Below are 16,921 nucleotides of genomic sequence, written 5' to 3' on the forward strand. Positions count from 1 at the left end.
TTTTATGGGTCTGGGCAATATTTAATAATAATAATTTTTATAATAATAATATTATAATAATAATAATATTATAGTAAAATTTAGCAAACCTTCGGAATTCATGTTTAAGACGTTTATGATAATTTCGAATTAAGATATTTCATACAATAGCCCATCTCAGCTTTTAAGTACCGCCAACGCCCGGCGCGACTTACGTTACCTAACATACACGACCTTAAGGCCAACTAGCTGGAAAAACGGTCGATACTTTTTCGATGACCCAATATACAGTTGATAGCCAGGCAAATAGAGTCCAATTGAACAATTTTACCTTCAAAGATTAAGTTACGAGTGGATACTATTGTCATACATCAGTAGTTTGTCCACGGAGGGTTAAAACATTTGTTAATCAATCGTAATTTTATGATCCTCAAGATGCTCCCTATAAAATTCGGGTTTGCTAAATTAACAAGCCGCGGCAGCGCTTGAATATCGTTGGCAATGAACAGCCTAGGTGTATTCTGAATTGGCGACAAGGTACCCATGAAGACAGTCACCGTCAGGGAAACGGTCCCGTGTCTGAGGTAGTATTTTGCTTTCGATGACTTCAAAGTATTCCTATTGCTCTCGTATTCCCCGTGCGAAACGTGTAATCCCGTTACCTGTGCCAGAAATCATAGATCACACTACACAATTTGATGGACGTTCGATTTTCGGCATGATGCAGTTTTCGGAAAATCGTTCGCCAATACGTCTGCGATGGGCAGATGGGCGTTGTTCTGAGAATTTCAGAATAAGATTCCTCTGAGAAATAGACTTTTCCCCAGTTCTCAACGCTGCAATTTTCGACTTAGTTTGCCCAATTGAAATGGACTCGTCTTATTCGAACTCTCCGCTGACGTTCCTAGGCAAGTCTATTTTTCTTGAACCCAGCCTTTCTTGGTCGGCAGAAAAATGTAGTTTTCGACCCAGCCGATCCAGTCTGTTAATCTACTCCGGAAGATATTATACGAGGTAAACTTATCATTTTGGGGTCTGTAAATAACTATACGGTCCTACAGTTTCATACTATTGTTGGGATTACTTTACGCGGCGGTCAGCTCAACGGAATATTTCTTTCTCGCGACTTGGCCCCTGCATGGTAAGAAACATAAAACATTTTAGGAGTTTAACGCTATGTACATTTGCATTGACAAAACGATCTATTAGTCAGCGGTTTCTGCTTCTCAGTGACATCCGTTCCGTTTCTCCTTGGGACGCTTTACGTACGGAAACATGCAAAGTCCAGAATAGAAAACACTCAAATTAGCCAGGCTCACGTAACTCAACCATTTGTTCAATACTAATAGTAGTCGTAATAGGAGATGAGATAGAGTGAGCCGGCTGAACATTATACGATATATTAGGACGAAACGTGAGTGCTGGATTCGCAGAAATCCGATTGCAAGAAGGTATCACGCCTGCTACAGCTAGAATATGGTATATAAGCTTTATACATCACATAGTTTGTGAGCAGTTTGGATCCTAGAGTCAAATTAAAAAAAAAGCCATTAAAAACATTTAAAAATACTTCGCTTCAGAGCTGCGAAGTTGGCCTTGGATGTTGAGACTATTTGATTGAGCACGACTGTACATATATGTATATGTATCCTATAGACGATGGCTTCACACAAAAATCAATGCCAACAGAAACTAGCGAGCGGTAGCCAATCCGGACTGACGGAACACCGTTAGCGTTGGTCCGTAAAGCTCTGTCGCTGTATTCTTTTTGGTTCATTCCACAACGCTGATGGATTGCTACAGTCGCACGTACTTGTACGCAAATTGCGCTCAAAGTTACGTTGTTTGTAACAGCACTTGTTGGCCCATACGAAGTGGTCCCATGAACCGACGCACCCTCAGGTCAGGAATAAGGGACACATCACTTTACAGGAGGCCTTACAAATACTAGTACAACAGTCTGCATCGACCGCCGCTCCAGTATGAGTATCATAACGATCCGTATTCCGACTCGATGTCATCACGGTACATAGACCATTCCTAATTTCGCCCTACTATTTATCGAAAACCTATTCAGGGATTCAACGAACGCAAGGATCTCTTATTGTCCGTGGGCGAGACTGAAGCAAGCGAGCCAAACACCCCCTAGATATCAATTCTTCAGCACTCGTAAACTTTTGGAGGGCACCACTGAGCTAGCCGTGTTAGGGAAACGGAGCCCCTAGAGTGCGAAAGAATGACAGACTGTCAATGAGATGACGATGACGACGTCGGCTGCTTCCCAGCAACACTATGATCCCATCACTCTGTCCCGAACCGTTCGACGACAACCATTGCAGTAGCGCTCGTCCTTTCATAACCAGCTCCCATCGACCGTCTGTTTGACCCCACAGAATTTACGAACCTAGAGCTGTGCGAACTATGAAAAAGCAAACCATTTGACTTCGATTTGCATGCTGGGAGAATGCATACTAGACCTAGAATACTGTTTCCGTTTATGCAACTGTTACTACAGCTTAACTGGCCGTTGCTAGTTCTTATTCATTTACCCGAATCGAGAAAGCTGCTAGGCGAGATCATATGGGACGCAGAATGGTATAGCTCAGAGGTGGTAACGCTCGAGGACATAAGATGAAGGTTCAGTAAATCGCTGTTCCACGAGAAGGTGGAGACCCATCCTGGCCCGTTCTGTTAGGCTCCACCAAAGAATTGAATCCTTCCCCCGATTCGCATTCTAGAAACACCCGAACAGGTCAGTTAGAGAAGAGAGAGCTGAAAGGGAAGCGAATTCGTGTATTCTGCCCACAGCCGGTTTTCCCAATAGACTTGCCATGGACACGCATGGGTTTCGTAGAGCATGCCCAAACTGGCCCTTTGTTTCACTGACACAGACCAGAAACAAGGCTGAAACAGCACTGCCTGCCTGCCTGCATTGTATTCTTCTCTATGTATACGCGCTTGCGAATAATGCCGGGCATCGGCAAGCACTGGCTCGTTGTTCCGCGTCGTGGTAGTGGTACAATCCGTTCGCTACGATAATCAGACTTGATATCGAACATGACTGGTCAACTAAACAAGCAGTTCTATATATGAATGCCCATGTAAATAGCGTTGGTGCTTTTTAAACGCGTCTTCTTTTGACAATGTACTAGGCAATAAAAACTTACAAGAACACCGCTCATGTCACACCCAAGCAGTGGCGAAACCCGTTAAGAACAACTTTCATTGTTGAGCGTTATTTACCGATTGCGGCTCGAGGGTTTTTTGGCATGGATGGCAAGCGCGGCCTGTACCTAATGGATGGATAGAAGATAAAGTCGACCACCACAAAACAACCGGCGGCAATGGAAAACTTCGTTTTAGACAACGTTTAGAAGACTTCGTATAATTATTATTATTATTAAAAAGTTCTATATGAGATCTCGTATCGCAAAGCTGGTCATAACACATTCACAGGGCCTCGAAACAGATAATATGGGAAATATTAGCAGTTAAGAGCGCGCTATCGACTCGTGCGATAGAATAGGAAAACTCAAAACGTCACCGTTCACATCGTTCAGCTTCGAACTTGCCCGTCAACGGGTTGAACAGCGGCAGGAATTTCTACATGAAATGTTATCGTTAATAGTTCGTTTGTTTTTTTGTCAAACGTAAAAATGTGCATCTATTTGGTAGAGTTGGCAGTTACAATTCTGTTCACATCTGTGTAATACCGAAATGTTCTTAACCGCTCACATAATTTATGGCATACCTTGTAGGACTTGATTGACTTCGGACCAACATGGTCAGTACACAGTATTTGCTATTTGACTATTTCGTACCTTCCAAGATTTTCTCAACTATGTCGTCGTGCGTTCACTTCAGGCACTATCTGGTTGACAGCTCGGCAGCCCCCTTGCACGAACGCTGCACTCCTAACAATCCTGTTTCTAGCGGCTACAGCCAGTCAACGCACTCAGACATACTCGAAAAAAAGGAAAACTTTCGAAAACCTTTCATTTTGAAGATTTCCTATTTTCGGCCCATGTACCATTTAGGGCTTGCTACAGGTAAAGTGGTAGAACCAAGTTAAGCGTTCTGGCTTTGATGAGCGCTTTAGCCAGGCTGGGGAGAGACCGCAGCTTGCGCAACAAGAACTGTTCGCAGTTTTCGAGCATCTCTCTCTGTACCCACCTTCTTTAAGTGTTCATTCTTTTGCAAGCGAGTCTGAAAAGGGGCAAAAAACAAGCTGTACAGAAGGTATAGAGGGGCCTGTCTCAGCCGTGTCGCTGATTTATTGGTGTGGAGAGATGGCATAACCTGGCTACTGTCACCAGCTCAAACTTGAACTCCTCTCACTTGCGCGCATGCCTAGTGGCAATCGGCCACTGGTGTCCATTTTTTTTAGTTTTTCCTGTACCACAAAGTTAATGCGGAGCTGGCGGTATAGTAAGGCGGCGATGGCCCTGAGTAGTATCTAGATCAACTAGAAGGTCGCAGGACACGATGCGTTGATGCGGCTCACGTCGCTACTCAAAGCAGAGGCCGGATGATAGACGTTGGCCAGAGGAAGAAGAAATCAAGACCGTTAAAGTAAGAATAGGTGTGGTTTGCTGCAACGACTAAGCTAAAGAAAGAGGAATACATGTAGCGGGTCGGTCTCGATTTAATCGGCTGCAGGCTTTCACCAATGCTATCTTGATGGTAGTTGTGATTACGGCCTAGCTACTCCTATAGTTGCACGCCCATAGCGTATCGTTGGTACGACGCTACCGGGCCTAGGCTGGCTAGTGCACATGTATGCAGTACGGAAAATGAAATCGATTGTTGACGGCGGTGACGAACAACTTATTGAGCGAGATTGAAAGGAGAGAAGCGTCTTCTCTAAATCTCCTTGCCACCAGTATGGCGACCAAAGCTTGATAGTCTTCTCAGCGAAACAGGAAAACAGCGCGGTTTGAAGAAAAGTCTCTTTTTCCTTGCTGTAGAAGCAAACGAAGGACCTAAGACAAACATAATCGTAGGGGTATTAAGTAGGGTTCAAGAAACTTGTAACACCCCGGGCTACCCGTATAGGGCGGGAAACGGTAACTCGCAACGGGTAAACGAATTCGGTAGTTTACAAGCTTCATTTAGCTTTTTCTGTCTTGATCCAGTTTGCCTGACCTCGCCCCCTACTTCCCTCAGGAACAGTAATAATACGCCTCAAACAGATAGGGCCGGTTATGAGTATAGAATAAATAGTTTGCTTGTAAGGTACTCCAGAGACAAAAAAGGACGAAAGAAGTCTTCAGGCAGACTACGAGGAATTCTTTGGTCTGACTAGTAGCTCCTAGCGCAGGTCTCGTTGGATGAAAGCTTAGTTTAAAAGTGACCCTCTACGAACCCAGGAGACAGCAAGGTTGATGGCGGTTGCCTCATATTTTTCAAGTCGCTTCCTTGAAGAATATAAACCAGTCGCTTTTTAGCTACCACTATCGTGCTTTCGCCATTGACATGACCTGCGATACTCGAAAGGGCGTCAGCAGGACATCCTAACCTGCAAGCGAGCCGGCAGCTAAGTGGGATGTCGCAATTGACTAAGGTAGATTTATTGAGCTAGGAGACCTTACGAGGAACGAGCGCGCAATTTTTACAGTGGAAAAAGATTCGTCTAACTCTTACTTGTTGACGTATATTTCATAGTAACATATATTTAATAGTTCATTTGTATAAAATATCAGGATCTACATTTTGCGGCCTGAAATAGGGATAGGCTACAAGTCGTAGCCGCGAAATAGCTTGACTACCATTTCAGCAAGTAGTTTTCAATTCAAACATGAGCATGAATTCCTGACCTAGCGGGCCTAAGAAAAGCGGGATGCACATGCTCGGGATACGTTTGAACATATAGGTACCACATGATACCATAAACACCATTCGTCCATAATAGCGGCGATAGAAACAATCAATACATAACCGGACGTTCAAACTCCACTCAGAGGTACCAGTGACAATTCCACTGGGTAGAGCGGTAAGTTCTTAACCATGTCAAGGCGTTCCGCAGAAGAGCTGAAAGTCGACAATGTGACTGTTTTCGGTCGCTTAGTAGTCGATATGGCATAACAATATGGAGTAACGGCTAGAAATTACATTTTCTGAGGAGAGCACAAACTATCAAGCTCCTTTCACCTTCTGAGTCCCTTATCGTAGCTGCTGTACTGAGCGTCGCAGCCCTGCTCCTGAATTAACACGTGGGTAGTTATTTTCGCTCTTTTACAAACCTACTCTTGTTTGTCATTTAACACATGTTCGACAGTAGCTCCGCGGACCTCATCCCCGTCGATGACGTCAGCGGATTATGGTGTTCTCCTTTCGGAGCTCATTTGGAATTGTTTTTTAATAATTCTCGTTTTATGGCAGACAGTAAGCAAAACCAATGCGGCTTGAACAAGCACCCCTCACCATTGTGGGCTTTTGGCCCTCCAATGACTGCAATCATTTTCTCGCCTGTCGGGTTTTTAATATACGTATAGCACCGCTGACAGTGGTTGTGCGTAGAACTGCTGCAAGGCAGCCGCCGGCCTTATTGTCCGGCGACTAGCAGGGATAAAAGAACGTTAGGGTGGGCTGAAAAACGTTCTTCTTCCTTGCTCTTGCCTTTACCTAGCACTTGGCTATTCGGTGAATACAGTTCCGCCCTAAGAGTCTGCCGGGTCAGTCGATGTACTGGGTCCTTCGGAATAATCATGTTTTTCAAGAGACATGTTGGCACCACTTGCATCCGTCAGCAGAGTTCTCAGTAGAAACACAACGGTGGATGGCTTCTAGGCGCTTGCCTCGACCATTCCAGGGTAGGTCAGCCAAGCCAGCACATAATATATGGCGCAGAACTAACCCGAAAAAGGAGCTGGCTCCATTTCAATGAGGCGACTCCGGGTATCGCTGTGCATTCCGCTCACTGGTTGAAAAGAAGGCACCTATTTAAGATTTTCATAAGCATTATATATATTGTACGAAGACTAATAGGTGAAGATAGCAACGATGGCAGCTAGCTTCTATATAGAATAGACCAAAGGTATTATCAAGTAGAACATTACATTACGCGTGCGCAAACGTTGTTGACTACCTAACCATTCGGTAACTGTCAGAGATGGAAAGAGCAAAGTCTGAAAACGGCAACTATGCTAACTACAATGAATATCTCACGCGCTAATGTGGCAACTTACAATACGACGCCTATCCATGGCCGGTTTGGATAATGTCTAGGAGCCAGAAAGTGTAGCCGGGGTAGGTTTCGCTGCGGCTTCTTCGTCAGAACCACAGGATGGCATAATAATCATACGCCATGGCGATGTTTCGTTTACACTGCAACGACGGCCGCATGTTCATGGTTACCAACGTATAAATTACTCAGGCCTAGCGAGCTCAGCCTTGGCCGGGCTGTTGCTATTCATTGTTTGTTCATCCTCAAAATGATTCCGCCATGGCGTCGTCGGCTTACGTTAAGAGTTTGCGAGAATGCTCGTCACTAGACGACGAAAAAGCTCTTTCTCGAACATTTTGAATGGTTTTAATTAAGTTGAAATTACTAGGTCTAAATATTTGCGTGCATTTAGGATGACAACCGGTTTGTTGATGCCGTTATAATTAAATAAATATCCTTAGAGTTCAATGGCGTAGTTCGTGCCTGTACGTTTTGTAGCATATTAGTGGAAGCCAATGCCTATTTAATTTGATGGGGCCATTGGCATCAACGTGCACGACGCGTGTTTTGGCAGCGCGCTACAGAGCCGATGAAAACCCGAACATCAAAGCTCGACGAGTGTTTAATACTTGAAACTACATTGCGAAAGGGTTGTAGACCTCGAAACGGTATTAAATCAAATGAATATATTAATCTATTCAACCATGAAACATTAGAGCCTTCGTCGTTTTCGCTCTGTCGTTACATAGAAAACCGTTGTTTTGGTCTTCTATATCTGGGATTGTACGACAAAAATGGATCAATAAACAATGTTGTTCCGATTCAACTACGCCCTTGTTTCCTGACTTGCCCTTTTCTTCTGAATACTATCAGAGAACACACTAATATTCGTGCTAACGTGCTCGGAGGAAGAATGTCCGGCGGTTAGTGCCATGCTCCAAGTTAGACTTGACAATGTTCGTTAATCCCTCGACGAAGAGATAAGGTAAATGTCTTCGATCTAGCGCGTCTTCGGATAAATATACCATGCTAACTTATGCTTCTGTCTGAATGTTCATCTGATTGCAGGAGAAAATCGAATACATATTTCTGGTGATATTTACAGCGGAATGTTTCATGAAGATAATCGCCTACGGGTTTGTTATGCATCCCGGCGCGTACCTCCGCAATTCGTGGAACTTTCTCGACTTTGTCATTGTCGTTATTGGCCTATTATCGACGGCCCTGTCAACATTTATGAAGGAGGGTTTCGACGTGAAGGCGCTCCGAGCTTTCAGGGTGCTTCGGCCCCTTCGACTTGTCTCAGGAGTGCCTAGCCTCCAAGTGGTGTTGAATTCGATCCTCAAGGCCATGGTGCCATTGTTCCACATTGCGTTACTCGTCGTGTTCGTCATTATCATCTATGCCATCATAGGTCTCGAACTGTTCTCTGGTAAGTGAACGGTCACCTGGCACAGCGCCCTAATTGAAAAAAACTTGCCACTAACTGTTTGAGTTCCCTAACCAATCGAACGGAATAGCTGACGCCTTGACCATATGCGGCTGGCATAAGTGTAAGCGAAACGAGTACCAACGAAGTCCTATGCGATTTTCACTCGTGGAAAATTTTAATATGACAAACAAACATGGACATCGTCATGAAATAGCTACGTTAATAACGATACTAACACCTTATGTGTAACGCGTGAAGGCGTATGTAATAAATACACTAACATAAGTGCAACTAAACACGTGATCTATTTTTCTAATTTATATTACGCAATATATCCCAAATTATTTACCGTTGTTGATGTCGATTTCAGGCAAGCTTCACATGCGATGCCTGCACGATATCTCGCAGGAACCGGAGGGCATGGAAAACCCGTGCGCCAAACCGGGCCATTCGGGCTACCAGTGTCCTCCAAATTATACTTGTCACGACGGCTGGGAAGGACCCAATTTTGGCATCACGAACTTCGACAACATTGGTCTAGCCATGCTCACTGTATTCATATGCGTAACCAATGAAGGCTGGACCGGAGTACGTACTACGGACTCACACCTTTCGCGATACTTAAGATAAATGATGCTTCCCTGGTGGCACCAGCTATTACGTTCTTAACTTTTCCAGCTTCCTCTCTGAAACCTATAAGAGACGATATCTACTTAAAATCCGATACATTCGATTCCTTTATTTAAAGTGAAACTAACTAAAAATGCTCAAAAGCAAAGACCTGACGAGTCCTGTTTTCACAGAACCTAAATTTCCTACCGTTTTATTTTTCGCCTGCCTTTTCATTCTAATTCAGCACGCCCACCCTCGCGTTCTCATTTATTATGTATAGGTATATTTGTGTAAGCGCAGTGTTAACCGATAAAGGTGATCCTCGAGCGGCCGTCGTAGATAAGTAAAGCTTCGTGTCGTTTTGCCTTACCAAATCCTGTGGCTAAAAATGCTCACATTCTTAGCTGACGTCCGACAGTGGTGAGCGATCAGTAAAGACCTCCTTTTCGGACACCTACTTTACATTTCGGCTTCATTGTGTTCTCTCCGTTGTTTTTGGTGAGAGCCGAGCGTTATATATCTTCTGAACTCTGATTTGGCCGGAGGAGGAATAGCCTGATCTCGAGATACCTAGTATATGGCCCTCACAGCTCACCGCTGCTAAGAAAAAAAAGTGCGCGGGAGTCTGCGACTCCTGCCTTTTCCGCCCAAAGAGCAAACATCAAGTGAATTCCTGTTGCCAACTGTAAACAGGACGTTCGACACCGGTCTTCGTGACAGCTGCATCTCTTCAGCTGAATTTAGGTGCAACAACGGCCAGAACGTTGCTTATATTCGAAGGACTCTTTCTTACGATATGTTTGTTCTGTCGATCCCTCTTTGTAGGACATGGGTCTCCCGTAGTACCGTTTGTCGTAGACGTTGTTTCTTGTGCTACATGCCATCCCGTGACCCTTTCGGATGTCCACACAAAAAAGATGAGCAATAAAGTCTATCAAACAAATTATACTATCATCGCTAAGTTACAAATGGGCCTGGTAGATGCAATTTGGCTAGCTAGAATTTACGCAAAGAGGAATACTGATGCTGAATTGTATAAGTAGAATGAGCGGGAAATGCTATACAACATTGTAGTCTTATACGGCATTCAAGCTGTCATACCTTTTGTTAGGTCTACCTTTTGTTGCACGAGGCCATGAAATTATTGCTGATAACGCTGATCAACACTACGCGTCATTATCAGGATTATGCTATTAAATAGCACGGTGACCCAGTTTGCAACCGTATACTCAAAAGGGTATCAACAAGATCAAGCCGTTTTAATGTTTGGTTTTAATATGCTGCCACACTTATGTTATTCTATATACCAACCTCGAGTAGCATTACTTGATGAATGTGCCCGTCGACAACATTGAATTAGTGTGCGGTTGTATTGTGAAGTACCCCCGCTTCAAGTCCTGTCCTCGTAATTGAACCGCTTCGTTATAGGGTTTCTTTTAATGCTGTTAGCTGTGGCCTTAGATAAGACCTTTTTACGCTATTTCGCTTTTCGTTGGCTCATGCTACGCTCCGTGTCTCTAAGGCTTTCGGTAGCCGAGGTCTCAAAATACATCCGGCCACTATGCTTTACGTACCCTATGCTCTACACACGAAAGTTTCTTCGCGACAGGCAATTTATGTATTCGGCACATTATGCAGTCATTGGAAAATATCTATCGGTTATTTGATACGGCCTGCGTTTTGCTTAGTATCAACAGATATGCCCAAGGTTTTTTTCGTCGTCGTCGTCGTGTGCGCGTGCGCGTGCGCGTGCAGACAGGCCTTGTAGGAGCGTTCATCTGGCCAAACAGGAATGAGCGGCTTCCCGTTCGTGGTACTTTTCTCGCCTATGTTGAACGAAATATCTGCAATTTCGAAGATGTCCATCTTCGATTTAAGCGTGGAGCTGTGTGCATATATATAAGGGTCCTAACAAAGAACTTAAAAACCTCCGACCAAGTTCTATGAGCTCGTAGAGCGTCGTTCTTCCATGGGTCATCTCTCTGCCAAGCCAATCGGTATACATGTACATATGTGACTGGGAAGACGGAGTATGAGCGAGGTGGTCTAATCAAGAGCGAGGTTAGATGGAAACAAACAGGCGGCACCAGGCGCGGATGATGGGATTCGCAGTACGCGTAGGAGAATTTCAGCCGAGCAAATTTGAAATCGCCTCTCAATCAGCAAACAAACTGTTTCTTCCTTAGGACTCAGCTGGTTTTATAACCCACTCAAAAATGCAAAGAAACAGCTAACATGTCTAGGAAATGCAAATTCGCCCAGTTGGAAAGCTGTAGGAAACGTGCCGTGCAGAACAACCAATCATATACGTTCCACCCATGTGCCTTCACAGAGGGCTGGTGGCCGACATAGAGGATTGAGCACAACGACTCGATGAATGACTGTCGTCTGTGTCCCGCTTCGAGACGGCGAAATCATTTAAAGCATTCACTAAGACTTATATGGATATACTCGTAACGTGCAACATGTAGAACGCAAAAAAAAACATGCGAAACGGCCCCATAATCATGTACGCGTGTTCCATTCTTATGTGACCTTTAAAACATAGCAAGCGCATGCATGGTGCCTAAAATATATGCACCTACTGGTTGATAGTTTTTCGTGGCTCCACCTAGACCTATTGGAAAATTTTCATCACACACCTCGTACCATGTAAAAATAGTCCGGATCTATAACAGAGTCTCGGAGAGTATTAGCACCTAAGGTAGAGCTGAAAAATTGACAAAGTAGCGGTATTTGATTGGGTTTATAGGACCGGCCTCGGCTATTTCACAATTAACCTATAGATAATATGTACTTTTTGCAATAAAATATTTCCGAAGTGGCGCTGTTGCTAATCCCGTGCTTGAATGATTATATCTCCTTAATTCCAGGTACTATATAATATGAATGACGCCGTAGGAAACGAATGGCCATGGATATATTTTGTGTCTCTGATCATTCTGGGGTCATTCTTCGTGCTGAACCTCGTTCTCGGTGTATTATCAGGAGAATTCTCCAAAGAAAGGGAAAAAGCAAAAGCCCGAGGCGACTTTCACAAATTGCGTGAAAAGCAACAAATTGAAGAAGATCTTCGAGGATACCTGGACTGGATCACACAAGCGGAAGATGCGGAAGACAAAGTGAGCATTTACATAAAGTCAAACAACGATAAATACACACACACACATACACAGGAATACGCTGACCAAAATGGTCAATAGTAAACCATCAAATAACAAGACAAATCTATCTCATCAACAGGCCAAGTGTCATGAACTAACATCATCAAATCGAAGTCTTCAGGCGCTCAGCACGATGCAAGATTTATCTCACTGTCAACACTGAGATTAGCATTTTTGTTTTTTTTTCCAAGCGCTTATTATGCAGTAAGGTATTTTAATAATATAATATTAATTACAATTAGCTGCCTCAATTAATTGTCTCCACTTATCACTTCATTCAAAAATGATATTCGGGTACAGTTACTTCAAAAATCTACTTCAAACGAATCCCTTCGACGAATACACAAAGATATCTAATCTATTGGCATGATAGGTATCCTATAGGAAGCTCATGCAACACAGCGCATACATCGAAAAAAGTAAACCGGAAATTTAGATTATCTCTCTGTTTTAGCGTTAGCAGGGTTAATATACAGAAAGACTATTCTACTTCTACCTAAATCGTACCGCGGTTTGATCAGGCAAGAGAAAAGTCGAAAATGTTGTTGTTCTAAATGGTAACCTACTGCTGTTGAGCAGTGCGTCCATTCAAACAAAAGCGCCGCTTGGAAGTGCTTTGGAGCTGCGTTGTACCCGATCGGCTCGTGTTTTCTGGCTTTTTGATTGCACTCGATTACAAATGAACCCCTGTAAGTTTGAAAATGTTTGAGATGGCCTTGACATGTAGTAGATGCGAAGGGGTTTATTATGTCAGTCAGCCAGATCAAGTAAGCAGGGCGAGTAGGCCCTGTCTAATCAGGTCTGGGATAGAACGCCTAACCATAAGCGTATAACAAATGATGAAAGCTTCCTGTTAGTCACTGCTATCACTGCCATGCAGTATGGTCGGCGCTAATAATAATGTTCCAGACATGATCTGCTTAGCGATCACAGGCGGTCTAATAGAGCTATATCATTGAAAGACAGACGATGCAATGGCAGTACCAGCTTTATACGGAAAAAACGGATGGGGAGATTTTAATATTTCCGTGCCGATCAACACGCATGCTGCTTTGAGTATCAGCTACACCGCTTTAGCAGATCCAACAGGTACCAGCTGCTGTACTTCTGCCTGACGCTCTCCTTCAGTCTCCAGCTCTTTCTGGTCTATACCCCCGGCGAATAATATGATGTGAGCGGCGGCACCAAACATGCTCGTTGAGATTAGAACGCCCTTTTCAAACCGCCGCTTCTGCTGGCATTGCTGCTACCGCATCGAGCTGCTTTTCAATCGAGGTCACCGAGGCCGCCTCTGGTCTTCCTGGCCGCTGCCCGGCAACCAGGCCCTTACGTGTTATCACGATCGTGCTCAAGGTCGGCAGGGTCAAGTGCGCCACCCTGACCTAAGTACCGACAGACGAACCAGTCCTGACAGCACCAAGGACAGCGACGTCATATCAGAAACAAATATTTTTTTCTGTCTTCCTCCGTTCCCCTCAAGGTTCTGGGCGTCGGTTTACGTGCATTCATTCCACCCCGAAACAAGCTTGTCTGTGACGTTCATATAACTAGTCGGCCGTTGCAAACATATGCATAATAGGTTGTGTCTACGGAGAAATTGATTGACCAAGTAGCCTACTCAACCCAAATCGAAGGAGTCGGTATACCCAAGTACCAGCGACCAGCATTACTGCCATCGTTTGGTGGAATTTTCGGCAGTTTCACCTCATACCACCATTCCTGCCTGTTCCTGCTTACCACTGCCGTTGTCCTAGCGAATTTAGACTGATGGTTTTAGGTCAAAGGTCGATCGTCGGTTGGTTTGAAAATAGGCCCTCTTGGGTTCCGGACCAGACAGATGCTCTGCATATATATATAATGGGGAAGGGAGATTGATAAGGTAAGCGAGAAGCCTGGTCCCCTCGGGCTTAGTGGATGATCGTCGGCTTATTTTAGTTTATCATCATACACGTGGGTTGATGTTGTCTTTGCACGCTTTCGACAAAAAAGATAACTGAAGATGATAGCGGTGAACACTATAAGAGATGGTAAATAAAAAGAGTCAAACATTCTGCCATCTTTTTCCTAAGTCTCTCGATTTATCTGATGGTAGTAGCCATGGTAGAGCGACTGAATAAAAGAAGCTAATTAAACAGAAATAAAACTGCTGTTGAATTTTGTCAAGCGGGAGTTAGAACGGACTTTAATGAACTTGGATTTAGTATATAATAAAACTCTATTGTTAAACATACGGGTATAAACTAGACGTTATTATATAAGTAATATTTAACAGACTAGAATGTGTTTTCTGAAAAAGCAAAATTTCAATGGTTTCCTAGTGCCAATGCCGAATGGAAACCACTCAGTTATGAATGAAGATAATATACTCTGTATTTGCCCGCTTATGAAAGCCTATAGTTTCTCTAATTATTCCAAATGAAAACAACCAACGTTTTTTTCTACAATAGGATTCAATTAACAAATAAAAAAATGTCCTAGTTTTGATGGCTTAGCGTCGTGTTTCCTTTACATATGAACTATATTGCGACGTATTTCTATGTAAGCGCGAGACCATTTTATCTTGTCCACCTTGAATGTCAATACCTGCGTGAAATCGACCTTTGTTCGCAGTTAACGAACGTCTCACTCACAACTTTTCCGATTATACCCACTACACTATGCCCAGGTATAAGTGTTACATATGTTTATTTCATTCGTTTCAACACACTATAGCATACATATATATCAAACCTAATATTATATATACCTAATATATACTTAAACTTAATCAAACCTAATATGGAAGTGCACTCCACTTCAATCAAGCACTATGAACGAAACAGCGCTACCAGCAACGTAAATAAACATATACACGATAATGCTATTATCTTGAAGCCCAGTCGATTAACAAAAAATCCCAAAGAACAGGGGAACATGAGTTGTATACAAACAAAGGCCTATTTTCATCGGGACAAAACCAATTGAATATTCTATCGCTAGCGGCCTATCAACTCGTACCGCAGTGGCTATAGTCCGTGTCAGAGAAAGATGATAAATAAATCACGACCGAAGCAAAAGGTCTGAAATTTTGAAAGGAAGTTACGCGCTTGCATAGAACGCACTCCCATTGAGATTATAAGCTCAAAAAATGTATATCTCATATTGTTAGCCACCATTATAGAAACCGCGAAATATCCAAGCCCGGTTTTCGTATGCCGAAACGGAAGGTTCACAATACGGATAAGGTTGTAGGGCTAGAAAATAGCACTACTGCTAATTACCGCGCAATTTTTACGCAGGAGTGAAAGGCTGTCGCGAGATAAGGTTCTCTATTATTTGGAATATAGTTCGTATAAGCTCCAACGTTTAGGTCCTCTTCAACTCTTTGAGTACCCTGGCATTTTCCTCTAGAACTCTTGGACTTTTTGAACTTTCAGGTATTATTTTTATACATGAATTTAGGTGGGCTTCAATATCGCTTCACTTATATCGTAAATTGATGCTTGTTTATGAACTTATAGAAGCAGTTTTATATAGCGGTTTAAGAGTGGTTCGAAGAAATGCTTCAGGTTATTCGTCTTAAATGCAGGTGTTAATTATCGATGAGACACCTTGCACAAGTAAACTTAAAAGTTTCCACTTACAGTAACAAGTCAATAAACTTGACAAATTAGCTATCAGTAATCCTTTGAACGAACATTGTATCTACGTCAGAACGACTATTACCCTGACGATTATAGACTAACTCGACGGTCTGTTTCGAACAGAAAAGAGAATTCTTCCACAGGCACAATAAAAGCTCCTGATTTTGAGCGCCAGAGATACGAGCCTCGCGTTGCCCATAGGACTGAGGGTACCCATTTTGTAAATCGTTTTATTGCGATGTTATTGCTTACATTTACATAAAGAATCGTACGCCATTAGCAAAATGAATGTAGAGGGTCATTCGTCCTTCGTACTAATCGTTTTTGAGTAATAAACAGATGAGCGCTAGAACAGTGGTAGACAAACTATCGCTAACCTAACCTAACCTAAGGGAGACCAATTGTTTCTTGGATTTGTGAAATACAAGGGCATCCTTTTTCTTGTCGGCCCTTTTCCTAGAACATTTTACGGCAAAACCATTCGTGTCCTTTAACAGTAGGTAAATGGAAGCCTACGACAAATATGTCGAAGTGGGCTACGCAGAGTTCAGCTTCTGGATCGCACTGATCTTAGCTTTTTGGTGACTCAAAATAATACGTCACGTCACTCAAGAGGATCCCCGTAAACGTGGCACCCTTGTGTCTCAGGCTAAGTTTTAGGTTGTATTTGCAAGGTTAGCTGTGTAAGCATCTATATGGCCGCAGCGCTGATAGTTTCTTCTAATCCGCACATTTTGTGGGTGGTAATTGTATGAATTGCGAAAGTTTTTAGATATGAGCATCCGCGTAAAAGCGGCCCTTGTCCCCTAATGTATGCTATATCTGCTATTGTACCTGCTAAGATTAACTTTTTTTTTTTTTTTTACATAACAGGAGTTTGCAGGTGTACGCGTGATTTGCTCATGCAGCAGAGATATAGCGTGACACCTATTAGAAGTATCTATGA

At 43.2% G+C, this 16,921-nt stretch overlaps 1 protein-coding gene across 1 annotated transcript in view; it reads left to right on the plus strand.

Annotated features, from left to right (window-relative positions):
- The window catches only part of Ca-alpha1D (Ca[2+]-channel protein alpha[[1]] subunit D), a 71,496-nt gene that overhangs the window by 17,574 nt on the left and 37,001 nt on the right, over positions 1–16,921 (plus strand). The window contains exons 4-6 of the mRNA XM_086972857.1: positions 8,213–8,576; positions 8,947–9,164; positions 12,062–12,310. Of these exons, the coding sequence (XP_086828983.1) occupies positions 8,213–8,576; positions 8,947–9,164; positions 12,062–12,310 (831 nt within the window). The remainder of the gene's footprint in view (positions 1–8,212; positions 8,577–8,946; positions 9,165–12,061; positions 12,311–16,921) is intronic.

The sequence above is a fragment of the Varroa jacobsoni genome, unplaced genomic scaffold (assembly GCF_002532875.2).
Source record: "Varroa jacobsoni isolate VJ856 unplaced genomic scaffold, vjacob_1.0 contig00495, whole genome shotgun sequence".
NCBI classification, from domain to species: domain Eukaryota; kingdom Metazoa; phylum Arthropoda; class Arachnida; order Mesostigmata; family Varroidae; genus Varroa; species Varroa jacobsoni.